Below are 27546 nucleotides of genomic sequence, written 5' to 3' on the forward strand. Positions count from 1 at the left end.
TTTATAAAACATGACGTTCCTTCCGTGTACAGTCATCGGTGCCCCCACCTGGCCGTTCTTGTCACCTCCATTTCTGTGCAGTACGAACATGAGGGCAAAAAACCTGGATCGTTTCTGTGTCTTGGCCCCCCAGCCCCTGCACCTCCAAGGGGACAAAAAGGAAGAAGTAAAGGGGGAGTGAGCGGGGGCTGAGTGAAGAGAGCTGCCAGGGGTCCTCCAGCGGTGTCCCCCTGCCCCAGCCTCCAGGACAGCCAGGCTTCTCTTATTCACACCTGCAGCTTACAACACCTGGCAAGGAAGGGGGCCACTCAGCAAAAAGAGCTTTGTTAAATTTGTTCAATAGACTGAGTATCGGCCAAAAAAAAAAAAAAAGCAAGAATTGTAAAAGAGATATGAAATAACTGTACCTCCCTCAGACCTACCCTCCCCAAAAAAACTCACCTTAGTCATCCTCCTTGAGACTGCAAGCATCTATTTGAAGATGCTCCCCTCGGGTGACAAGAAAAAGCACTGGGTGACACCGATATATATAAATCCTCAGAATTCTCTTCTCAAGAAGGAGCATTAGCCAAGCTCCCAGCATTCCTTTCAGTTCTTTCATCCGATTCTACCTGGTGCCCTTGACCCAGCTTGATCGCTATCGAGCTCTATGGTATACCAACAACTACGCACAAAATCAGCTTCCAACGTCACTTGTAAACCGTGACTCAGAGTCACGAGGAAATAATAGTCAAGTTTACAATTAAAATTAATAAAAAGAGGTAAGGAAAGAAAAGATACCATGAATAACTACTTGGAAACTCACACATCCTCCGGTTTTCATGACCTTGAATTTCTTACCAGCTCATGTTCCTTCACTCCAGAGGCTGATAACAAGCACAGTCGACCTACGCGCTATCAATGTTTTCCAAATGTTGGCTGCAAATGAGTCACAATAATGCTTAGAAAGAAACCGTGTTCAGTCAGCAATTTTGGAGTGTACTGCTAACTGGGAAAGGCGAGTTAGAACAGATACACATCTTTTCTCATGCCGAGGGCGCTAATAAAAACGTGAGGGACCTACTGGTCCTGATGTGCCCAGCGAGCCCCTCCCACTAACATCCCCAGCTGCCTAAGTACCCGCCTCAGCACCTGGCACAAACCAGGGTCTCCATTTAAAGCTCAATCAAAATGGGTTCACTGATCCCAGTGACCTTTTTATTTTACAACTTCGCTTGTCACAGGAAGTTCCGGATTCAGCCTCAGGAATGCGGATCCTGTTTATAATTTTCTATGGGCAGTTAAGTCCTTCACCACCCTCTAGCTTTATTTTTCTCTTTAAAATTATGAGGTTGTAGGAGGTGATCTCCAAGGTCTTCATCTACATTATGTTTTTCTGATCCTGTGACACACCACAGAAAGCAGCTCAGACGTAACAGAGGAGGGCAGGGAGGAGGAAACAGAAGCAGAGACTAAAGACACATTTCCTCCTTGGGGAGCTAAGGCTGAAGCGACAAAAACCTTGTGGCTAGACAGGCCCTTCAGAATAGTAACTGGAGTCTGAGGGCAGGGAATTCTTGGTAGGTGGTCAGGATGATGCATTATAAGGAAAGGGCCCAAATTCCAGGCTTCCTTGGGAAAAGCATGTTGAAAAAGCTTCTACGGGAATTCTAGTCCAGCAGGGAGGAAAACCTGCACCACTTTTCTGAACAAGTTAATGAAACGTCCTTCATGGGGAGCGGGGCTGGGAATGGACTGGGCGAACACTCCACCCGTCTCTGCAGCCCTTACTCCCTCCCACCCTCTAACTTCTGCCAGCACTTTCTCCGCCAGCACTGCTGGATGGTGGTACCCACAAGCTGGCCCTTCCCTCATTTCTGTCCCACAGGAGCCTCTGAGTGGGCCCGCGCATGGACAGCCTCAGCAATGCCACCATGCCCTGGGGCTTTCTCCTTCAGGGATTCTCTGAGTTCCCGCACCTGAGGCCCGCTCTCTTCCTGCTGTTGCTGGCAGTGCACCTGGCCACCTTAAGCGGGAACCTGCTCATCCTGGTGGCGGTGGCCTCGGTGCCCAGCCGGCCGCCCATGCTGCTTTTCCTGTGCCAGCTGTCATCCATTGAGCTCTGCTACACACTAGTGGTGGTGCCCCGCTCCCTGGCCGACCTGGCCTCTCCCAGCCTCGGCAGGGGCAGCCCCATCTCTTTCCTGGGCTGCGCCGTCCAGATGCAGCTGTTCGTGGCACTGGGCGGAGCCGAGTGCTTCCTGCTGGCCGCCATGGCTTATGACCGCTATGTGGCCATCTGCCACCCCCTGCGCTATGCGGCCGTGGTGACCCCCGGGCTGTGCGCGCGACTGGCCCTGGCCTGCTGCCTCGGAGGCCTGATGGTGTCTGTGGGGCTCACGGTGGCGGTCTTCCACCTGCCTTTCTGCGGCTCCCGCCTGCTGGTGCATTTCTTTTGCGACATCACGGCTCTACTGCACCTGGCCTGCACGCGGAGCTACACGGACGAGCTGCCGCTGCTGGGCGCCTGCCTGGTGCTGCTGCTGCTGCCCTCGATGCTCATCTTGGCCTCCTACGGGGCCATCGCTGCCGTCCTACGCCGCCTGCGCTCCCCCGAGGGCCGACGCAAGGCCGCCTCCACCTGCGCCTCGCACCTGGTCGTCACCTTCCTGCACTATGGCTGCGCCACCTTCATGTACGTGCGGCCCAAAGCCAGCTACTCCCCGCTGCGTGATCGAACGCTGGCACTCGTCTACACCAACATCACCCCGCTGCTCTACCCACTCATCTACAGTCTGCGCAACCGTGAGATCACTGCCGCCATCCGCAGGGTGCTGGGGCGGTGGCGGCCTAGCCACCCCCAGGGTCAGAGTCTGTGTGAACACTGACAGCAGGCCAGAGTGGGCAGCTCTGCCACCTAAAGTTTCATCTCTCAGGAGGTGTCTGCATCGGGAGCGCCACCAGGGGGGACTCAAGGACCAGATTCAGGAAAGAGAACCTCGAAGTGGTCACATAGGGCCCCGACCCAACAGTCGCCCCCTCCTCCACCGCTCCCTGGCTGCTTCCATCACCTCCTTCTCCACATGGGATGCCTACTTCTTCACACCGCTCTGTCTTGAAAAAAAATCATGCACAGGCACCTGACTGAGGAAGTCTAGGTTACCAGGAAAGAGGCAGCTGTGGCTGGAAAAGGGATTTCAGGGGAAGGTCAAAGCCGCATGTGATTTTCAGGAAGGCCTGCTGTGTGCTGTGGGAGGTAGCCCTCCTTCCCTCAACCCATCCAGCTCCACGGTGACATCAGTTACCTGTCAGGGCTTCGGGATTTGTGGTTTCTGTGGAAGGTGCAGTTCCGTCCTGGCCATGGGCAAGGGAAGGGGCTCCAAGGAGGTTCAGGATGGCGTGGTCACGTTAGCAAATATGAGCCTATTTCAGCTTTGTCCAGTGTCACTACTGAACCCAAAAGTGGCTTATCACTGACAAAATATTTTGCTGCATGAGTAGTCGAAATGAGAAAATTCAGCAGAAGAAATTCACTCCTATTTTTTTAAGACCATTTTACCCACAATATTCTTGGAAATTTACTTTTAAAAAGTATGACATGATAGAAATCATATTTTCCTATAAGAACAATACTGTGACTATAGTTAATACAGTACTGCAGATTAGAAAGTAGCTAGGATCTTGAATATTATTATCATCATGAGAAAGAAAATTTATAACTACGTATGGTGATGGGAATTAGCTGAGCTTATAGTGGTGATCATTTTGCAATATATACAAATATCAAATCATTACATTATACACCTGCCTGAAATTAATATAATGTTAGGTCAATTATACCTCGATAGAAAAAATATAAAAAAGAACAATATTATAAATAAAGGGCTAGTTCTCCAAACTAAAAACTGTTATTAAATTAATCCTCTACCTGGCCAAAATGCATCATAAAATAAAAGTATTATAAACTTTTAAATTAATTTAAAATAGTGAAATAAATACTCGATTTCCTTATAAAATGTGCAAAAGCAGTACCTATTTTTAATGCACAGGTCCCAACCATAAAAGGCGCATGTAGATCATAACAAATATAACTTCATATTATAAACTTAATTTTTTAAAAGTAATATGCTAGTTTTACTAATATTTAATAATTCATTGTTTTCCTTAGAACTTTAGAGTAAATATTTGGACAATCTAGACATCTTAAAGTCATTTTTCAAGGATATGTGAAACAGATATTTTTTTTCTCTGAATAAACATCTCTTTTATAAGCAGAAGCCTTCAAAATTATTCTACTGATCTTATTGCTACCTCAAATTGGTGGAGTAGGATTCTAAATATATATTTGCTGGTTGTGATATCGGTAAAGATTATAGTGCTTCCTTCACTAGAATTTTTAAAAGTAAAAGAGCCGACCTACTCTGCGCCTTGGCGTCAGACCGCCTGGAATCGGTTTTGGGGAATACGTGAGATCACGCAAACCTTATGGAACCTAACCCAGCCTCAATGTTCTCCTTTCTAAAATGAGATAGTGACTATGAAATTCCCTGAAAGAAGAACGAAGTTGGAGGTATCACACTACCTGATATCGAATTATACTACAAAGGTACAGTAATCAAAACAGCACGGTGCTAGCATAAAAACAGATACTTTGATCAATGGAACAGAATAGAGAACCCAGATATAAATCCACACATATTCACTCACTTAATATATGACAAAGGAGGCAAGAATATACAGTAGAGGAAACACGGTCTTTTCCATAAATGATGTTGGGAAAATTGGACAGATACGTGCAAAAAAGAAAAAAGAAACTGGACCACCTAAAAAAAAAGAAAAGAAAAGAAAACTAAGGAAATTCCCTGAAAGTAATTCAGCACAATAAGAATGCAAAAGGGTTTTTTTTTTCCCCCTTTCTCAGGATAAGGAGAAGTGGAACCCTCATCTAGCAAGGTCTGAACTGGAGAGTCATCTTTCTTATGGGAGCCGGGGAATTTCTTTGGGTTTTTTTCCACTGGGCTTAGAGACAGATGGAGAGAGGGGGGACGGCTGCGCAGCGGTTCCTCAGGGCAGCACCCGTCTTCCCCCGCTCCCACTTTTCAGGAGACTGGCAGCAAGCTCACTGTTCACGGGGACGCAGGCAAGACGAGAAAGGGTTCTGGCTGCCTCAGTGAATAGCTTCTGGACCCAGATTTGCACTTAGGTGACCAATCCCAGCCCTAACACTCACTTTCCTTTTTGGCCTCCCTTCTAGCTTCAGTGTCCCTATGCCCACCCTACTGGCCAGAGGAAGGCTTCCTGGGGCGGGGGGAATCTATCCTCTGCATCGGGGTGACCCCCAGCTGCCTCCTACATCTCCACAGCCTGGGAGCTCTGAAGCTTTCTATACTTAACTCAAAGTTTGAGGAGCAATCTCAACCAGTGAAGCTTCTAAAAAGATATTTCCAAAACATCTCTCACAAAATCCCAAGGGTGACATAAAGCGCTTTGGGTTTGATGCAGAGAACTGTTGGAACAGCTTGTATTTTGCAAAAGAGAAAAAAAAAAAAAACCAAGAAAATGTTGCGTTTACAAGTCTCGACAGAAGTAAAAGTGTGAGGGGGAAAAATTAGTTTCTATTTGTAGATAGGTTTGTCTAATTCCTTTCTTCTAAAGTGTTGAAAGTATTTCAAACATAAAAATCCCTAAATTCATTAAGGGTTCACCAAAGATTGGACACCCAGCTAAGTGCTTTCCATGGATTATCCCATTTCTTCTTCACAAGAGCCTCATGTGACGAATATCATCATTCTCCCCATTTTACAATTGAAGAAACTGAGGCAACAGAGACTTTAACTTGCCCAGTGTCAAAACTGTGCAGAGTGGGAGCCAAGATTCAGATGCAGGCATTTAGCTTCCCTTAGCTACCAGGCCTTGCTGCTTCCAGCCAGGCCGTGGTCTGCTAGGTGGATGAAACAGCTTCTGCTACACAGAGTGCATCTGAGACTGGAAAAGGCTTGACAGTCTGGGGGATAGGTCACAGCCAGGATGGGATTTCCAGGCTCCAGGCCACCAGATCTCAATTCTACCATGTTCTGGAAACTAAGAGGAACTGGCTCATTGGACATGCTGAATTCTCAGAGTATAAGTGGAAAATGACTTTATTCCTCTGACCATCATACCCTCAAACCTGCTCGGTGGGGACAGTCCTTCCCTGAGCCTTGGATTAAACCCATAACACGTAGCAAAATGTCCAGGCTCCTGTGGAAATAAAAAGGTTTCCAGCCACTTTCAGTCCCCAAAACATTCTCCTTTCAATAGTAAAAGGAGCCAGCCCAATGTAAAATAAAACTCCTAAACCTCGCTCTCCTTCCTCTCTCCTCCGCTGACCACACGCAGTTTCCCCCTCACCTTCTGGGTACCTGTGGGTCCACTCCCTCTGTTAGAGTCACATTTCCCCTCCAAGTCATCTCTTGGGAGAGAGTTGAAGTGACATTGGCCAGCTCACTTCCATGGAACCCACCTCTGTTCTATAAGAAACCCTTGAGCATCTCGGCTGTACCATCAAGACAAATGCCACCTGCTGCCTATGCGGCACTTTTCCTGCTCTCTGCTCTGCCCTCTCAAGCCCTTTGAGCCACAGCTCTTCTCCCAGTCCTCAGGCCCCCTAAACTTCAAAGGATGCATCTTAACTAATGCGAGAGAACGGAAGACTGAAGGTGGAGGGAACCCCTCTCATCCTTCACGCATGTAGGTAAAGGAAGACAAACACCAAAGAACACCAACTCTCTCCCCAAAATTTTTCTCTCCAATCCCAACCCTTTCATACTAGGCTGAGGGAATGGGACAAGAGTCACCGATTGATGTTAGAAACCTTCTCTGAAAACTCTGCGGAAGTAAGCAAGCACTTTACTTAGAAGATTTGGGGATGAGGCATGGATCTGATTGTTCTCACGCAAAGACAAAACTGAGATGGAAGCCATTTTAATATCTTTTTATCAAGTTGTAGAACCTTTGGAGAAACAGAAGAGAGCAATTAGGGGTAACGATCTGGTATCCAGTGACAGATATTTAAGTAGCCATCGTGATGCAGAATGCCACTGGGACCTGGACAGTGAGCAAGTCATAGGGCTGTTGTGACTTGTGTCCTGAGACAGCGCAGGCTGTGGTCAAGGGAGTCAAGAGACTCAGACACAGATAGTCCCACACCCACCACATGAGCGGCCCCTCTAAACCGAGCTGGCAAGAGGCATCCCTCATCATGGAACTCAAGGCTGGCAGAGGAATCACCTACTCCTAGAAAAGGTAGGGTTTCTCATTCACACGCATGACTGGGAGAACTGATGATCAGGCAATTTCAAAAACAGAGTCCACGGGCGGAGGGACAGAGATGGAGAGGGAGAAGGGGGTCAGATGCAAGAAGACGAGGCAAGGTACGGAGAAGAAAGCAGGAGCATCACTAATTGCAGACAGTGCCCAGGGAACCTGGGGATGGAGAGTAAGGGCAGAGATCAGAGTCTGTATCAGCATCCTATTGCTGCTGTAACAAATTATCGCAGATGTGGTGGCTTAAAACAACACGCATTTATATTCATATAATTCTGGAGGCCAGAAGTCCAAAATCAATTGTACCAGGCTCAGGTCAAGGTGTTGGCAGCGCTCGTTCCTTCTGGAGGCTTCAGAGGTGAACCCTTTCCTTGCCTTTTCAGTTTTTAGAGGTCACCTGCATTCCTTGGCTTGTGACCCCCTTCCTCACATCACTCCATACACTTGCTTCTGTCATCCCATTTCCTTTTCGACTCTGATCTTGTCTCCCTCTAACAAGGATCCATGTGACTACATTGGGTTTACCTGAATCATCCAAGATAATCTCCCCATTCCAAAATCCTTAATGGAATCACATCGGCAAAGTCTCTTTGTCCTACAAGGTGAAATTCACAGATTCCAGGCATTAGGATGTGGACATGTGGAGGAGAGGATTATTCGGCCTGCCAGAGATCTAAAATATTAGGGCAGAACTGAGGCAAATGTGTAGGCCTGGAAGTGAGCCAGAGGACTCTAGGGAGAAAAGCAAGTCAGCTTCCTTATCTGAAGGCCAGGAAGCCAGTTGTATCTAAAAGCAGCAGGAAACACCCGGCCAGAACTCTTTTTCTCTGCTTTTTTGAAGGTATTAAGAAACATCGTTTTGCCTAATTGGGGCAGGGAAAAGATCCTGAAGCAGAGAGATACTGCTTCTCCTTCTGCCAAGAAAATTTCAGAACGTCAGAGCATGAAGAGACCTCCACATCAGACATATCTCCATTTTCATCGCAGCTGGCTCTTTACCAATCATCTAGCTCTGGCCAAGTCTGTGCCTACCTCACAGCATTGTTCCGAGTTTGACAAATAATGTTTTCCCCTTCTCACTCCCTGGGACATGGCACGCACCCAGGTCCTAGCTCACACCAAGCTAGAGGAACTGCGAAGGGCCTCTCAAAAAGAATCAAACAGGCTCTCTTAGCAAAATATTTCACGTGCCTTATGCTTAGTGATCACAGTCTCATCACCAGGTGGCAACTCGGTCTTATGGTCAGGTCTATCGTGGCCACACTCCTTCATTTCCTTTCTTTCCATGAAAGAAAGGAATGGAACAGAATGACGAGCAACCCGGGCCAAAACCCAAGAAGAAGAAGCTGAATGCATTTGTATCAGATGATCACACACTGCGTTGTCTGGGAAATGGCATCCAACAGCTCTTTTCCCTTCCCTTTGACTCGCCTACATCAGTTCATACTAACTCGACCTTATTTGCATCTGGAATCCCACCTCGTGGGTGCCACTTCCTCTCTCTTCTCCCTCACGGTGCCTTCGGATTTCTTTATACCCCTACTGTGTCCCCTCAGCTCTGGGCTCCAACTCTCGGTCTGAAGGTTCCATCGGTTTTTGCTTTTAAGGGACTTGAGGTTGGAAGAGCTCCAGGCCCTTTGGGTTCTGGGCTTAACTGGATGGTGGACGGAGCAGAGGTAAACCTGAAATCCTACATGTCCTGCGCGAAAAGAAGACCATAAACTGAAATTGCCATCCCCCAACCTATTGTCTCAAAGGGAGACAAATCTTCAAGGTAATTAAACCTGTATCTTGCTAATACTGGACAGTTATTAGCAAAAATATTCTAGAGAGTTAGTGGCTAATGACGTGTCTGTTTTTTTTTCTTCTCATATTATCAAAGATCCATGTTCTATTACATAGAAACAGATAGGTAAATATTGGGAGTAAATCCTCATCCTGACTCATTGTTTTCTCTGTTCCTTCAAGTGATTCCAGTGAAGACATTAAAACTTTGTGGAAGAGGATCAAAAACTGGGAGATCAAGCTTAGTGAAAGCTAGAAATCTTCTGGTGGTAGGAGAATATGCCAAACACATACACACACACACACACACACACACACACACACACACACACACACACACAAACTCAACAGCAATGTGATATGGAGGACCGCCAAGGGGCCTGTAGAAATGTTTTAATGACTGTGAACTTGGGACTTCTCGATAGCTTCCAGGCCATGGACAGGATGACTCTACCATGAGATGCTTACTCACCGCTCCCTGGTTACTGAAACTCGATACGTGGAAGGAAGGGAGAAGATGCATCCATCTTCTTCCCTGAGGAAGGAGATCAGGCTCTGAGACTTTCTTCCTGCCTCCTGACACCTGCCAAAAGTCCCCAGCAATGCCATAGGCTTGAAGGGCAGTGAGATACCCCAAAGAGTCATGGAAGGGCTCAGAGCCTGGTAACTAAAAGAACAATTAAAAGTTGAAATAAAACATTTCCAGAATGTTTATCCCATCGGGAACTTATAAGAGCAAGGAGGTGTGTTTGCCTGGGGTGGGGTGGGAGGGTGAGAAAGAAACACACCAAGAGCAAGTAATTGCCCTCTGGGGATTCTCAGGTTCTGAAAAGTTATCAGCTAAGGCCGACAAAGTAAAACCTCCCTTCCCAGGAAGAGGACAGACAGCTGCTTCAAGGACTTCCTGAGAGATGGGCTTCCTCCCCACCCCAAATGAGCTCCGTGCACAAGAGGAGCCCTGAGCCTCGTGAGTCTGCCACGGGGAAGGTCGGGAGGGGCGGCCACGTTGCCCTGAGGTCCTCCACTGCGCTTTCCTCACCTCTGGCTTTCGAGTCAGCCTGGTCTCGTTTGTTGACACCTCCCCAAACAGCTTTGTGTGATATGAATGCTCTGATTCCCAAACCTGGTGACCCATAACATGTTAATGCCTCTAGTCCCACTAGCTATACATACTTAGAGGGATCAAAGACTGAAGAATTTCTTTTTCTCTCTTTATACTGCTTGAAACTATAGTTTATGCACATTTATTTCTTACAGACCTTTAGAGCTGAGAGAAATCCTGGTGTTTACCTAACTTGCTCATTGTGCAGATGAAGAAACTATGGTTCAGAAAGGTAGGAGTTTATAGTGATACCTAGATGGTTTATTGATACAAGTTGGAACGCAGGTCTCCTAATTACCGATCCGTATACACCTTAAACCTCATCTACTTTTTTTAAGAAGCAAATGGACTAGTTGTTCCTTTACTTTTACTTTATTGTTTACTGTCTGGCTATTTACATATTCTAACTCTATGTCTCTATATTTACACACTCTAACTCTTTGTCTCCAGTTACCAGACTTGATACTTCAGCTACCTCTGAAAACTCTGATAAGATCATAGCTCATTCTCTCTGTCCTCCTACTAGGCTGAGTTCCTGGACGGAGAGACGAGGCTCTATTGATCCCTGGTATCCCAGTGCCTGCCACTGGACCAGGCACTACTCAGTGCCCAGTAATATTCATTAAGTCAGGCAAAGTGGAATGAAATTTGCTAATCACCTCCAAAATCGGAGGACACGGCTACTTATTAATAAAAATAGTTTATCATCATCTAAAAACAGCATCAAAAGTTTATTGAGAAAAAAGGTACCGGGACAAAAAGTCCTTGGTTTCTTCAGCTATAAAATGAAATGGATGGGAAACATGATCTCTATGACTCCTTTCATTTCTAACACGTTTTAAATTTTCTGTATAGTACCAGAGCTCTTCTGGAGGGACCCTTGACCCATAACAGTGACTCTGAAGGTGAAATCTCTGCACGCTGTAGCAGCAGTATCTGGGCCATAGCAGATCAGAGCTGAATTACTTCCTATGCCGAGACAAGGACCAGGCTCTGTGGGCAACCACAGGCTCTCTGGGGCCGTGCTCAGAACCCCAGCCATCCACCAGCTACCACACTCTGGCCCTAGAACCCAGTCTCCAACCCTGAGAACACAAAGCCAGTTTCTAGTGTTAGCAGTTTTTATGGTGACACCTTCCAGCTACTGCAAGGCCAGGGCTGAATAGAAGGCAAGAGATGCCTGCTCCATCCAGCTTCTCTGCTCCTTCCTTCCACTAAGAGTCCAGGCCACCCCTCGCACCAGAAGAAATCTGCCTTGGAGTATGCTTTTCAACTCTATTGTGTTTGATTCTGGGGCTCCCCTCTGGTTTTCTGATGCACTGCATGCATCCTCTGTATGGCTGTCTCATTTCATTCTCAAATATTTCACAAAGATCCAATTAAAAATTTTTTAAATTTAATTCTGTGGCACTGCCGATTTCCTTAACACAAATTCCTAGTGTCAAAAGCCAGCATTTCCTAGACCCTGGTTGAAAACACAGTGCCTCATATACTCGATAATATTTTTAATAAATGAGTTAATTAATTTACTAATTATTTTCAGAGCAGGAACTACGCCTTGAGCTTCCATTTGTATTAAGAAAAACTGATGGCTGGTTGACACTTTGGAATGGAGATCATCACCCAGAGCAATCTTAACTGAGAAAGGAGAATTCACTCCCTCTGAAAAAAATTCAGTGGATTTCAATTACTTCACACTCAGTAGTAATATGTGAGTATCGTTGGCTTCCAAATGCTCTCATTACATTATTTTGTTAATCGTTTATTTAAACACCAAAATAAATGCCTGCAACTTACTATATACATTGAACATTATTAAGAGAGAAGGCACAACTTCAGTGGTAATGTAATTACAGCTGCAAATTTAACTAACTACTAACCTGTTCTTCATAGCACTTAGCACGATTATATTTAATTAATTTTGTCATTATTAATTTAATCTCCGTGTTTCTGATTAAATCATGAGAATCAAGAAAGCGGGATTGTGCTTTCTTCCTCTCTTGTTCACCGTCAGGTGTCTACCACAGTGCCTGGCACATGCAGGGTCTGAACAGGTATTGGTTTTAAGGACTTAAACTTCGTCTGGACCGATGGACCCAATGAGAATGATATGAGGGGATCCCTTTCCGGGCAGTAACCTAGACTGGACCCTAGAAGAAACACGAAGAGCAACTGAATCCAGCCTTTTAGGAACACCTCACCCACTGCGCCCCCACACTGAAGAATCCTTTCTTTCTTTCCTGTCTTCCACTTTCCTTCCCTCCTTATCCACTTCCTATCTCCCTTCCGTCATTTCTCCTTCTCTTTTACTTTTTCCCCTTCTGTCTATCGCTCTTTCTGTCTTTCCTCCAGCACTGTTTTTCCCTATCTTCCCTCCTGCGCTGACAGAGTATCTCCTATATAACCAGCTGTGCTGGATCCTAGAACTACGAAGATGACCGGGACGGGGACTTTATCCTTGAGAATCTCACGGTTTAGTGTGAGGACCCAGCTGCCCCTTTCTCCAGCACCTTCCTTGCCATCTCCCCTACGCACCTAGGTTAAGGGACTTGCGAGAAGGCAGCCAGGTTCCAGCTACAGTCCGCCTAATCCAAACTTCGAAAGTGCGACCTGTTCTTGCCCGTCTCTGACTCTGCTCCTCCCCCTGCAGCCTGGTCCACCTGCCCCATGGGGAGGGACAACCTGACCTGGGTGGATGAGTTTGTCCTACTGGGGCTCTCCAATGACAGGCAGACCCAGGCGGGACTCTTCGTCCTGTTTGGGGCCGCGTATCTGCTGATTCTGCTGGGCAACGGGCTCATCATCGTCCTGATCCGACTGGACACTCGCCTGCACCTGCCCATGTACTTCTTCCTCTGCAACCTGTCGGTGGTGGACATCTGCTACACCTCCAGCGGGGTCCCGCAGATGCTGGTGCACTTCCTCTTGGAGAAGAAGACCATCTCCTTTGCCCGGTGTGGGACCCAGCATTTCTTCTCGCTGGCCCTGGGGGGGATCGAGTTCCTGCTGCTGGCCGCTATGGCTTATGACCGCTACGTGGCAGTCTGTGACCCCTTACGCTACGTGGCAGTCATGGGCCCAAGGCGCTGTGCGGTGCTGGCAGCGGTCTCTTGGTTCGTGGGCATAGCTAATTCTGCAGTGGAGACAGCGGTCACCATACGCCTGCCCACCTGCGGGCACAACGTGCTGAACCATGTGGCCTGTGAGACACTGGCACTCGTCAGGTTGGCCTGCGTGGACATCACTCTCAACCAGGCAGCCATCGTGGCCTCCAGCGTGGTGGTGCTGCTCGTGCCCTGCTGCCTGGTCTCACTGTCCTACGCCCGCATCGTGGCCGCCATCCTGCAGATCCGCTCCACGGGGGGACGCCGCAAAGCCTTCGGGACCTGCGCCTCCCACCTCACCGTGGTCTCCATGTCTTACGGGATGGCCCTGGTTACCTACATACAGCCCCGCTCCACAGCCTCCGCCAACCAGGACAAGGTGGTGGTGCTCTTTTATACCGTGGTGACCCCCATGTTGAATCCGCTCATCTACAGTCTGCGGAACAAGGAGATGCAGGCTGCTCTGAGCCGGGTTCTGACGGGCAGCTCTGAATCAAAGCGTTAGAATGTGACTTTGTCAACAGAGGGTCTCACTCTGAAGACAGTGGGCACTGGGGCGTGCCTTCCATATAGTGTGTGTGTGTGTGTGTGTGTGTGTGTGTGTGTGTGTGTGAGTGATATTGGAAAACCCTGAAGTGGGACAATTTCAACAAAAAGACCCTGATGAAGCCAAGACAATGAGTCCTGCAGCCACAGATGTCATCCGTGGATGCTATAGCTAGATCTAGATCAATGGCACCTCGGTAGGAACCAGCCATGTGCACACACACAGATGCGAGTAGTTGCCCACTGCAGAGACCAGCACCAGCACCGGCACCAGAGGAAGTAAGAGCAACTCAACACCCTCACCCCAAGCTCCGCAGTATCCCAGTAACATTAGGTGTTCTCATACACCCAGAAGCCACCTTGAGAAAGGAGAGAAATAAACCATTCTGATCAAAGGTTGAACTTTGACTTGATTAAATATTTAACTAGTATTTAATTAAAGATTAAAAAGAAAGATTTAAGTCAAAGAGACTGTTTATACTGTAGAAAACTATTTTTAATTGGCACATTATATCATTTGCTTTTGTTTTTCCCTCTTTCCATACAACCCATCAGGATGTAGACTCCGAAAGATAAGATCAAGTGTATTTTAATTTGTTACTCCAACCTATAGGCAAGGTGACCTTGAAGTAAATGTTGCTCTGACTCCATGTGTGCCAGTAATCTATTATGGAAAGACTTCTTTTCAAAAAATGAGTTGTACTGTGCCTGTCCAAGGTTAATGCATAATAAGGAAGCCACCTCAAATTTCAAGGTGATTTTTTCAAAGCATTCAGTACTCATTAAATATTAGTTGTCAAGTCTTTCTCGTCCCCGCCACCATCCCAAGTCACACGGAGAAGACCAGAGCCATTTTCAAACGGCTCCTAGTGTGCAGAGGCAGGAAGCAGAGCGGCATGCAGGCCTCTCATGACAGAGCTCATCAGTGATGAGCTGCGCCCAAGACTCCTGAAGCTGTCGTGAGTGAAGCGCGACAGTCAAACCTGCTTCCTACAAAGTCGCTCTTGACATTTCATTGGGAAAAGGTAGGGAAATGCTAATTCTGGTTAGAAAAAGAAGCAGAAAGAACTGAAAGGGGAACCAGATGCAGGAGAACCAGATGTAGTACTAGTTCCCTGGAAGTGAAGCAAACTCCCCTTGCAACGCAAAGCCTTGGGGCAAGCGGACGCTTGGGTGAAGGTGGAGCTCAGGAAGCGAGCAGGGGTGGGGCAGTTGCAAAGGCGCAATGAGAAAGACTCAGCCAGACAGCAGGTCTGGGCTGCACCATCACTGCAGGAAGGGGATTTTCTCCAAGAGCGAGGGGTCTCAACAGCGCATAAAGTGTTGGTTCTGTCGGGGAATCGGACTTAAAGGAGAGAATGATTCCTATCTCCTCAGACAGCGGTTGGGAACCCATGACGATCTGACTCCAGGCTCGAACCCCAGTACCCAGGGTGAAAGGACAGTACCATACCATCCGCACCGGAAGACATCGGCTTCCAGGGCTGCGGGGATCTTTAGTGGTCTAATCAAACCTGTTTCACAGACGAAGACAGTGAGACTCAGGGAGATTCAATGACATGCCAAAAGTCACGGAGCCATTTATACCAAAGCCAGAGCAAACACCGATTATCCTGTCCCTAGCCCAGAGTGTATGCACAGTACAATATCTGCAGATTTACCTTTCCTGGTACAAATGATTCGAAATCTGTGGTCTCGGCTACTTCACTGAAGAGGAATTATAATGTTACCTCCTCTCCATCCCTTAACACTCACACGCGCTGTCCAAAGCCCACTCAGCAGTGTTGGACATTAGGCCAGGGAATTGATTTCTGAGCACCCTATCTCAATATGACATATCTATATAAAATTTTAAATTTTCATTTGGATTCATATTAGAAAAATGTTTATTGTAGACCCTTTTCAAAATACAGAGGAGCAAAAAGGAGAAAAGAAAAATAGCTATACATCTGTAACAGGGATAACCCACTGATATTTTGATGATCATCCTTTTAATGAACAGTTCTTTCTCTACGTTCCTGCCATTATATACATCCAAATACCTGTATATTATTCTTTGCAGTTCAGGATCATACCGAACCTACTATTTTCTGACCCTTTTTTCATCCAGTTACATACCTTCTGTAACCGTAGCATTTGGAAAAGGAGGAAAGACGCATTTTTGTTTGACCAGCAAAGAAACATTTGTATCAGATGATCACACACTGCGTTGTCTGGGAAATGGCATCCAACAGCTCTTTTCCCTTCCCTTTGACTCGCCTCCATCAGTTCATACTAACTCGACCTTATTTGCATCTGGAATCCCACCTCGTGGGTGCCACTTCCTTTCTCTTCTCCCTCACGGTGCCTTCGGATTTCTTTATACCCCTACTGTGTCCCCTCAGCTCTGGGCTCCAACTCTCGGTCTGAAGGTTCCATCAGTTTTTGCTTTTAAGGGACTTTGAGGTTGGAAGAGCTCCAGGTCCTTTGGGTTCTGGGCTTAACTGGATGGTGGACGGAGCAGAGGTAAACCTGAAATCCTACATGTCCTGCGCGAAAAGAAGACCATAAACTGAAATTGCCATCCCCCAACCTATTGTCCCAAAGGGTGACAAATCTTCAAGGTAATTAAACCTGTATCTTGCTAATACTGGACAGTTATTAGCAAAAATATTCTAGAGAGTTAGTGGCTAATGACGTGTCTGTTTTTTTTTCTTCTCATATTATCAAAGATCCATGTTCTATTACATAGAAACAGATAGGTAAATATTGGGAGTAAATCCTCATCCTGACTCATTGTTTTCTCTGTTCCTTCAAGTGATTCCAGTGAAGACATTAAAACTTTGTGGAAGAGGATCAAAAACTGGGAGATCAAGCTTAGTGAAAGCTAGAAATCTTCTGGTGGTAGGAGAATATGCCAAACACATACACACACACACACACACACACACACACACACACACACACACAACAACTCAACAGCAATGTGATATGGAGGACCGCCAAGGGGCCTGTAGAAATGTTTTAATGACTGTGAACTTGGGACTTCTCGATAGCTTCCAGGCCATGGACAGGATGACTCTACCATGAGATGCTTACTCACCGCTCCCTGGTTACTGAAACTCGATACGTGGAAGGAAGGGAGAAGATGCATCCATCTTCTTCCCTGAGGAAGGAGATCAGGCTCTGAGACTTTCTTCCTGCCTCCTGACACCTGCCAAAAGTCCCCAGCAATGCCATAGGCTTGAAGGGCAGTGAGATACCCCAAAGAGTCATGGAAGGGCTCAGAGCCTGGTAACTAAAAGAACAATTAAAAGTTGAAATAAAACATTTCCAGAATGTTTATCCCATCGGGAACTTATAAGAGCAAGGAGGTGTGTTTGCCTGGGGTGGGGTGGGAGGGTGAGAAAGAAACACACCAAGAGCAAGTAATTGCCCTCTGGGGATTCTCAGGTTCTGAAAAGTTATCAGCTAAGGCCGACAAAGTAAAACCTCCCTTCCCAGGAAGAGGACAGACAGCTGCTTCAAGGACTTCCTGAGAGATGGGCTTCCTCCCCACCCCAAATGAGCTCCGTGCACAAGAGGAGCCCTGAGCCTCGTGAGTCTGCCACGGGGAAGGTCGGGAGGGGCGGCCACGTTGCCCTGAGGTCCTCCACTGCGCTTTCCTCACCTCTGGCTTTCGAGTCAGCCTGGTCTCGTTTGTTGACACCTCCCCAAACAGCTTTGTGTGATATGAATGCTCTGATTCCCAAACCTGGTGACCCATAACATGTTAATGCCTCTAGTCCCACTAGCTATACATACTTAGAGGGATCAAAGACTGAAGAATTTCTTTTTCTCTCTTTATACTGCTTGAAACTATAGTTTATGCACATTTATTTCTTACAGACCTTTAGAGCTGAGAGAAATCCTGGTGTTTACCTAACTTGCTCATTGTGCAGATGAAGAAACTATGGTTCAGAAAGGTAGGAGTTTATAGTGATACCTAGATGGTTTATTGATACAAGTTGGAACGCAGGTCTCCTAATTACCGATCCGTATACACCTTAAACCTCATCTACTTTTTTTAAGAAGCAAATGGACTAGTTGTTCCTTTACTTTTACTTTATTGTTTACTGTCTGGCTATTTACATATTCTAACTCTATGTCTCTATATTTACACACTCTAACTCTTTGTCTCCAGTTACCAGACTTGATACTTGAGCTTCCTCTGAAAACACTGATAAGACCATAGCTCATTCTCTCTGTCCTCCTACTAGGCTGAGTTCCTGGACGGAGAGACGAGGCTGTATTGATCCCTGGTATCCCAGTGCCTGCCACTGGACCAGGCACTACTCAGTGCCCAGTAAATATTCATTAAGTCACGCAAAGTGGAATGAAATTTGCTAATCACCTCCAAAATCCGAGGACAAGGCTACTTATTAATAAAAATAGTTTATCATCATCTAAAAACAGCATCAAAAGTTTATTGAGAAAAAAGGTACCGGGACAAAAAGTCCTTGGTTTCTTCAGCTATAAAATGAAATGGATGGGAAACATGATCTCTATGACTCCTTTCATTTCTAACACGTTTTAAATTTTCTATATGGTACCAGAGCTCTTCTGGAGGGACCCTTGACCCATAACAGTGACTCTGAAGGTGAAATCTCTGCACGCTGTAGCAGCAGTATCTGGGCCATAGCAGATCGGAGCTGAATTACTTCCTATGCCGAGACAAGGACCAGGCTCTGTGGGCAACCACTGGCTCTCTGGGGCCATGTTCAGAACCCCAGCCATCCACTAGCTACCACACTCTGGCCCTAGAACCCAGTCTCCAACCCTGAGAACACAAAGCCAGTTTCTAGTGTTAGCAGTTTTTATGGTGACACCTTCCAGCTACTGCAAGGCCAGGGCTTAAATGAAGGCAAGAGATGCCTGCTCCATCCAGGTTCTCTGCTCCTTCCTTCCACTAAGAGTCCAGGCCACCCCTCGCACCAGAAGAAATCTGCCTTGGAGTATGCTTTTCAACTCCATTGTGTTTGATTCTGGGGCTCCCCTCTGGTTTTCTGATGCACTGCATGCATCCTCTGTATGGCTGTCTCATTTCATTCTCAAATATTTCACCAAGATCCAATTAAAAATTTTTTAAATTTAATTCTGTGGCACTGCCGATTTCCTTAACACAAATTCCTAGTGTCAAAAGCCAGCATTTCCTAGACCCTGGTTGAAAACACAGTGCCTCATATACTCGATAATATTTTTAATAAGTGAGTTAATTAATTTATTAATTATTTTCAGAGCAGGAACTACGCCTTGAGCTTCCATTTGTATTAAGAAAAACTGATGGCTGGTTGACACTTTGGAATGGAGATCATCACCCAGAGCAATCTTAACTGAGAAAGGAGAATTCACTCCCTCTGAAAACAATTCAGTGGATTTCAATTACTTCACACTCAGTAGTATTATGTGAGTATCATTGGCTTCCAAATGCTCTCATTACATTATTTTGTTAATCGTTTATTTAAACACCAAAATAAATGCCTGCAACTTACTATATACATTGAACATTATTAAGAGAGAAGGCACAACTTCAGTGGTAATGTAATTACAGCTGCAAATTTAACTAACTACTAACCTGTTCTTCATAGCACTTAGCACGATTATATTTAATTAATTTTGTCATTATTAATTTAATCTCCGTGTTTCTGATTAAATCATGAGAATCAAGAAAGCGGGATTGTGCTTTCTTCCTCTCTTGTTCACCGTCAGGTGTCTACCACAGTGCCTGGCACATGCAGGGTCTGAACAGGTATTGGTTTTAAGGACTTAAACTTCGTCTGGACCGATGGACCCAATGAGAATGATATGAGGGGATCCCTTTCCGGGCAGTAACCTAGACTGGACCCTAGAAGAAACACGAAGAGCAACTGAATCCAGCCTTTTAGGAACACCTCACCCACTGCGCCCCCACACTGAAGAATCCTTTCTTTCTTTCCTGTCTTCCACTTTCCTTCCCTCCTTATCCACTTCCTATCTCCCTTCCGTCATTTCTCCTTCTCTTTTACTTTTTCCCCTTCTGTCTATCGCTCTTTCTGTCTTTCCTCCAGCACTGTTTTTCCCTATCTTCCCTCCTGCGCTGACAGAGTATCTCCTATATAACCAGCTGTGCTGGATCCTAGAACTACGAAGATGACCGGGACGGGGACTTTATCCTTGAGAATCTCACGGTTTAGTGTGAGGACCCAGCTGCCCCTTTCTCCAGCACCTTCCTTGCCATCTCCCCTACGCACCTAGGTTAAGGGACTTGCGAGAAGGCAGCCAGGTTCCAGCTACAGTCCGCCTAATCCAAACTTCGAAAGTGCGACCTGTTCTTGCCCGTCTCTGACTCTGCTCCTCCCCCTGCAGCCTGGTCCACCTGCCCCATGGGGAGGGACAACCTGACCTGGGTGGATGAGTTTGTCCTACTGGGGCTCTCCAATGACAGGCAGACCCAGGCGGGACTCTTCGTCCTGTTTGGGGCCGCGTATCTGCTGACCCTGCTGGGCAACGGGCTCATCATCGTCCTGATCCGACTGGACACCCGCCTGCACCTGCCCATGTACTTCTTCCTCTGCAACCTGTCGGTGGTGGACATCTGCTACACCTCCAGCGGGGTCCCGCAGATGCTGGTGCACTTCCTCTTGGAGAAGAAGACCATCTCCTTTGCCCGGTGTGGGACCCAGCATTTCTTCTCGCTGGCCCTGGGGGGATCGAGTTCCTGCTGCTGGCCGCTATGGCTTATGACCGCTACGTGGCGGTCTGTGACCCCTTACGCTACGTGGCAGTCATGGGCCCAAGGCGCTGTGCGGTGCTGGCAGCGGTCTCTTGGTTCGTGGGCATAGCTAATTCTGCAGTGGAGACAGCGGTCACCATACGCCTGCCCACCTGCGGGCACAACGTGCTGAACCATGTGGCCTGTGAGACACTGGCACTCGTCAAGTTGGCCTGTGTGGACATCACTCTCAACCAGGCAGCCATCGTGGCCTCCAGCGTGGTGGTGCTGCTCGTGCCCTGCTGCCTGGTCTCACTGTCCTACGCCCGCATCGTGGCCGCCATCCTGCAGATCCGCTCCACGGGGGGACGCCGCAAAGCCTTCGGGACCTGCGCCTCCCACCTCACCGTGGTCTCCATGTCTTACGGGATGGCCCTGGTTACCCACATTCAGCCCCGCTCCACAGGCTCAGCCAGCCAGGACAAGGTGGTGGTGCTCTTTTATGCCGTAGTGACCCCCATGTTGAACCCGCTCATCTACAGTCTGCGGAACAAGGAGATGCAGGCTGCTCTGAGCCGGGTTCTGACGGGCAGCTCTGAATCAAAGCGTTAGAATGTGACTTTGTCAATAGAGGGTCTCACTCTGAAGACAGTGGGCACTGGGGCGTGCCTTCCATATAGAGTGTGTGTGTGTGTGTGTGTGTGTGTGTGTGAGTGATATTGGAAAACCCTGAAGTGGGACAATTTCAACAAAAAGACCCTGATGAAGCCAAGACAATGAGTCCTGCAGCCACAGACGTCATCTGTGGATGCTACAGCTAGATCTAGATCAATGGCACCTCCGTAGGAACCAGCCATGTGCACACACACAGATGCGAGTAGTTGCCCACTGCAGAGACCAGCACCAGCACCGGCACCAGCACCAGAGGAAGTAAGAGCAACTCGACACCCTCACCCCAAGCTCCGCAGTATCCCAGTAACATTAGGTGTTCTCATACACCCAGAAGCCACCTTGAGAAAGGAGAGAAATAAACCATTCTGATCAAAGGTTGAATTTTGACTTGATTAAATATTTAACTAGTATTTAATTAAAGATTAAAAAGAAAGATTTAAGTCAAAGGGACTGTTTATACTGTAGAAAACTAGGATATTTTTAATTGGCACATTATATCATTTGCTTTTGTTTTTCCCTCTTTCCATACAACCCATCAGGATGTAGACTCCGAAAGATAAGATCAAGTGTATTTTAATTTGTTACTCCAACCTATAGGCAAGGTGACCTTGAAGTAAATGTTGCTCTGACTCCATGTGTGCCAGTAATCTATTATGGAAAGACTTCTTTTCAAAACATGAGTTGTACTGTGCCTGTCCAAGGTTAATGCATAATAAGGAAGCCACCTCAAATTTCAAGGTGATTTTTTCAAAGCATTCAGTACTCATTAAATATTAGTTGTCAAGTCTTTCTCGTCCCCGCCACCATCCCAAGTCACACGGAGAAGACCAGAGCCATTTTCAAACGGCTCCTAGTGTGCAGAGGCAGGAAGCAGAGCGGCATGCAGGCCTCTCATGACAGAGCTCATCAGTGATGAGCTGCGCCCAAGACTCCTGAAGCTGTCGTGAGTGAAGCGCGACAGTCAAACCTGCTTCCTACAAAGTCGCTCTTGACATTTCATTGGGAAAAGGTAGGGAAATGCTAATTCTGGTTAGAAAAAGAAGCAGAAAGAACTGAAAGGGGAACCAGATGCAGGAGAACCAGATGTAGTACTAGTTCCCTGGAAGTGAAGCAAACTCCCCTTGCAACGCAAAGCCTTGGGGCAAGCGGACGCTTGGGTGAAGGTGGAGCTCAGGAAGCGAGCAGGGGTGGGGCAGTTGCAAAGGCGCAATGAGAAAGACTCAGCCAGACAGCAGGTCTGGGCTGCACCATCACTGCAGGAAGGGGATTTTCTCCAAGAGCGAGGGGTCTCAACAGCGCATAAAGTGTTGGTTCTGTCGGGGAATCGGACTTAAAGGAGAGAATGATTCCTATCTCCTCAGACAGCGGTTGGGAACCCATGACGATCTGACTCCAGGCTCGAACCCCAGTACCCAGGGTAAGAGGACAGTACCATACCATCCGCACCGGAAGACGTCGGCTTCCAGGTCTGCAGGGATCTTTAGTGGTCTAATCAAACCTGTTTCACAGATGAAGACAGTGAGACTCAGGGAGATTAAACGACATGCCAAAAGTCACGGAGCCATTTATACCAAAGCCAGAGCAAACACCGATTATCCTGTCCCTAGCCCAGAGTGTATGCACAGTACAATATCTGCAGATTTACCTTTCCTGGTACAAATGATTCGAAACCTGTGGTCTCGGCTACTTCACTGAAGAGGAATTATAATGTTACCTCCTCTCCATCCCTTAACACTCACACGCGCTGTCCAAAGCCCACTCAGCAGTGTTGGACATTAGGCCAGGGAGTTGATTTCTGAGCATCCCTATCTCAATGACATATCTATATAAAATTTTAAATTTTCATTTGGATTCATATTAGAAAAATGTTTATTGTAGACCCTTTTCAAAATACAGAGGAGCAAAAAGGAGAAAAGAAAAATAGCTATACATCTGTACCAGGGATAACCCACTGATATTTTGATGATCATCCTTTTAATGAACAGTTCTTTCTCTACGTTCCTGCCATTATATACATCCAAATGCCTGTATATTATTCTTTGCAATTCAGGATCATACCGAACCTACTATTTTCTAACCCTTTTTCATCCAGTTACATACCTTCTGTAACCTTAGCATTTGGAAAAGGAGGAAAGACACATTTTTGTTTGACCAGCAAAGAAACATTTGTATCAGATGATCACACACTGCGTTGTCTGGGAAATGGCATCCAACAGCTCTTTTCCCTTCCCTTTGACTCGCCTACATCAGTTCATACTAACTCGACCTTATTTGCATCTGGAATCCCACCTCGTGGGTGCCACTTCCTCTCCCTTCTCCCTCACGGTGCCTTCGGATTTCTTTATACCCCTACTGTGTCCCCTCAGCTCTGGGCTCCAACTCTCGGTCTGAAAAGTTCCATCGGTTTTTGCTTTTAAGGGACTTTGAGGTTGGAAGAGCTCCAGGTCCTTTGGGTTCTGGGCTTAACTGGATGGTGGACGGAGCAGAAGTAAACCTGAAATCCTACATGTCCTGCACGAAAAGAAGACCATAAACTGAAATTGCCATCCCCCAACCTATTGTCCCAAAGGGTGACAAATCTTCAAGGTAATTAAACCTGTATCTTGCTAATACTGGACAGTTATTAGCAAAAATATTCTAGAGAGTTAGTGGCTAATGACGTGTCTGTTTTTTTTTCTTCTCATATTATCAAAGATCCATGTTCTATTACATAGAAACAGATAGGTCAATATTGGGAGTAAATCCTCATCCTGACTCATTGTTTTCTCTGTTCCTTCAAGTGATTCCAGTGAAGACATTAAAACTTTGTGGAAGAGGATCAAAAACTGGGAGATCAAGCTTAGTGAAAGCTAGAAATCTTCTGGTGGTAGGAGAATATGCCAAACACACACACACACACACACACACACACACACACACACACACAACTCAACAGCAATGTGATATGGAGGACCGCCAAGGGGCCTGTAGAAATGTTTTAATGACTGTGAACTTGGGACTTCTCGATAGCTTCCAGGCCATGGACAGGATGACTCTACCATGAGATGCTTACTCACCGCTCCCTGGTTACTGAAACTCGATACGTGGAAGGAAGGGAGAAGATGCATCCATCTTCTTCCCTGAGGAAGGAGATCAGGCTCTGAGACTTTCTTCCTGCCTCCTGACACCTGCCAAAAGTCCCCAGCAATGCCATAGGCTTGAAGGGCAGTGAGATACCCCAAAGAGTCATGGAAGGGCTCAGAGCCTGGTAACTAAAAGAACAATTAAAAGTTGAAATAAAACATTTCCAGAATGTTTATCCCATCGGGAACTTATAAGAGCAAGGAGGTGTGTTTGCCTGGGGTGGGGTGGGAGGGTGAGAAAGAAACACACCAAGAGCAAGTAATTGCCCTCTGGGGATTCTCAGGTTCTGAAAAGTTATCAGCTAAGGCCGACAAAGTAAAACCTCCCTTCCCAGGAAGAGGACAGACAGCTGCTTCAAGGACTTCCTGAGAGATGGGCTTCCTCCCCACCCCAAATGAGCTCCGTGCACAAGAGGAGCCCTGAGCCTCGTGAGTCTGCCACGGGGAAGGTCGGGAGGGGCGGCCACGTTGCCCTGAGGTCCTCCACTGCGCTTTCCTCACCTCTGGCTTTCGAGTCAGCCTGGTCTCGTTTGTTGACACCTCCCCAAACAGCTTTGTGTGATATGAATGCTCTGATTCCCAAACCCGGTGACCCATAACATGTTAATGCCTCTAGTCCCACTAGCTATACATACTTAGAGAGATCAAAGACTGAAGAATTTCTTTTTCTCTCTTTATACTGCTTGAAACTATAGTTTATGCACATTTATTTCTTACAGACCTTTAGAGCTGGGAGAAATCCTGGTGTTTACCTAACTTGCTCATTGTGCAGATGAAGAAACTATGGTTCAGAAAGGTAGGAGTTTATAGTGATACCTAGATGGTTTATTGATACAAGTTGGAACGCAGGTCTCCTAATTACCGATCTGTATACACCTTAAACCTCATCTACTTTTTTTAAGAAGCAAATGGACTAGTTGTTCCTTTACTTTTACTTTATTGTTTACTGTCTGACTATTTACATATTCTAACTCTATGTCTCTATATTTACACACTCTAACTCTTCGTCTCCAGTTACCAGACTTGATACTTGAGCTTCCTCTGAAAACTCTGATAAGACCATAGCTCATTCTCTCTGTCCTCCTACTAGGCTGAGTTCCTGGATGGAGAGACGAGGCTGTATTGATCCCTGGTATCCCAGTGCCTGCCACTGGACCAGGCACTACTCAGTGCCCAGTAAATATTCATTAAGTCAGGCAAAGTGGAATGAAATTTGCTAATCACCACCAAAATCGGAGGACAAGGTTACTTATTAATAAAAATAGTTTATCATCATCTAAAAACAGCATCAAAAATTTATTGAGAAAAAAGGTACCGGGACAAAAAGTCCTTGGTTTCTTCAGCTATAAAATGAAATGGATGGGAAACATGATCTCTATGACTCCTTTCATTTCTAACACGTTTTAAATTTTCTATATGGTACCAGAGCTCTTCTGGAGGGACCCTTGACCCATAACAGTGACTCTGAAGGTGAAATCTCTGCACGCTGTAGCAGCAGTATCTGGGCCATAGCAGATCAGAGCTGAATTACTTCCTATGCCGAGACAAGGACCAGGCTCTGTGGGCAACCACTGGCTCTCTGGGGCCGTGCTCAGAACCCCAGCCATCCACCAGCTACCACACTCTGGCCCTAGAACCCAGTCTCCAACCCTGAGAACACAAAGCCAGTTTCTAGTGTTAGCAGTTTTTATGGTAACACCTTCCAGCTACTGCAAGGCCAGGGCTGAATAGAAGGCAAGAGATGCCTGCTCTATCCAGGTTCTCTGCTCCTTCCTTCCACTAAGAGTCCAGGCCACCACTCCCACCAGAAGAAATCTGCCTCGGAGTATGCTTTTCAACTCTATTGTGTTTGATTCTGGGGCTCCCCTCTGGTTTTCTGATGCACTGCATGCGTCCTCTGTATGGCTGTCTCATTTCATTCTCAAATATTTCACCAAGATCCAATTAAAAATTTTTTAAATTTAATTCTGTGGCACTGCCGATTTCCTTAACACAAATTCCTAGTGTCAAAAGCCAGCATTTCCTAGACCCTGGTTGAAAACACAGTGCCTCATATACTCGATAATATTTTTAATAAATGAGTTAATTAATTTATTAATTATTTTCAGAGCAGGAACTACGCCTTGAGCTTCCATTTGTATTAAGAAAAACTGATGGCTGGTTGACACTTTGGAATGGAGATCATCACCCAGAGCAATCTTAACTGAGAAAGGAGAATTCACTCCCTCTGAAAACAATTCAGTGGATTTCAATTACTTCACACTCAGTAGTAATATGTGAGTATCATTGGCTTCCAAATGCTCTCATTACATTATTTTGTTAATCGTTTATTTAAACACCAAAATAAATGCCTGCAACTTACTATATACATTGAACATTATTAAGAGAGAAGGCACAACTTCAGTGGTAATGTAATTACAGCTGCAAATTTAACTAACTACTAACCTGTTCTTCATAGCACTTAGCACGATTATATTTAATTAATTTTTGTCATTATTAATTTAATCTCTGTGTTTCTGATTAAATCATAAGAATCAAGAAAGCAGGATCATGCTTTCTTCCTCTCTTGTTCACACTCAGGTGTCTAGCACAGTGCCTGGCACATGCAGGGTCTGAACAGGTATTGGTTTAAAGGACTTAAACTTCGTCTGGACCGATGGACCCAATGAGAATGATATGAGGGGATCCCTTTCCGGGCAGTAACCTAGACTGGACCCTAGAAGAAACACGAAGAGCAACTGAATCCAGCCTTTTAGGAACACCTCACCCACTGCGCCCCCACACTGAAGAATCCTTTCTTTCTTTCCTGTCTTCCACTTTCCTTCCCTCCTTATCCACTTCCTATCTCCCTTCCTTCATTTCTCCTTCTCTTTTACTTTTTCCCCTTCTGTCTATCGCTCTTTCTGTCTTTCCTCCAGCACTGTTTTTCCCTATCTTCCCTCCTGCGCTGACAGAGTATCTCCTATATAACCAGCTGTGCTGGATCCTAGAACTACGAAGATGACCGGGACGGGGACTTTATCCTTGAGAATCTCACGGTTTAGTGTGAGGACCCAGCTGCCCCTTTCTCCAGCACCTTCCTTGCCATCTCCCCTACGCACCTAGGTTAAGGGACTTGCGAGAAGGCAGCCAGGTTCCAGCTACAGTCCGCCTAATCCAAACTTCGAAAGTGCGACCTGTTCTTGTCCGTCTCTGACTCTGCTCCTCCCCCTGCAGCCTGGT

The 27546-nt window shown here is 46.4% G+C and overlaps 3 protein-coding genes across 3 annotated transcripts; all 3 read left to right on the top strand.

Moving 5' to 3' along the window:
- Positions 1-1727: 1727 nt before the first annotated feature.
- LOC120601079 (olfactory receptor 10AC1-like) lies at positions 1728-3147 on the top strand. The gene has a single exon (XM_039860708.1). The coding sequence runs from the start codon at positions 1890-1892 to the stop codon at positions 2865-2867; it is 978 nt and encodes a 325-aa protein (XP_039716642.1). The 5' UTR covers positions 1728-1889; the 3' UTR covers positions 2868-3147.
- A 9620-nt stretch (positions 3148-12767) lies between these two features.
- Positions 12768-13887, top strand: LOC120601084 (olfactory receptor 2F1-like). The gene has a single exon (XM_039860714.1). It carries the CDS (start codon positions 12839-12841, stop codon positions 13778-13780), a length of 942 nt encoding a protein of 313 aa, XP_039716648.1. The 5' UTR covers positions 12768-12838; the 3' UTR covers positions 13781-13887.
- A 6314-nt stretch (positions 13888-20201) lies between these two features.
- On the top strand, positions 20202-21218 carry LOC120601085 (olfactory receptor 2F1-like). Its single transcript, XM_039860716.1, is given in 2 exon segments — positions 20202-20517; positions 20520-21218. Coding segments are annotated over 2 exon segments (939 nt in total). The 3' UTR covers positions 21143-21218.
- Positions 21219-27546: the final 6328 nt, after the last annotated feature.

The sequence above is a fragment of the Pteropus medius genome, unplaced genomic scaffold, assembly GCF_902729225.1.
Source record: "Pteropus medius unplaced genomic scaffold, Ma_sr-lr_union100, whole genome shotgun sequence".
NCBI lineage: Eukaryota > Metazoa > Chordata > Mammalia > Chiroptera > Pteropodidae > Pteropus > Pteropus medius.

What these genes read in the sequence shown, in the direction of transcription:
- LOC120601084 (XM_039860714.1), top strand. Translation starts at nt 12,839, where the DNA reads ATGGGGAGGGACAACCTGACCTGGGTGGATGAGTTTGTCCTACTGGGG.
- LOC120601079 (XM_039860708.1), top strand. Translation starts at nt 1,890, where the DNA reads ATGGACAGCCTCAGCAATGCCACCATGCCCTGGGGCTTTCTCCTTCAG.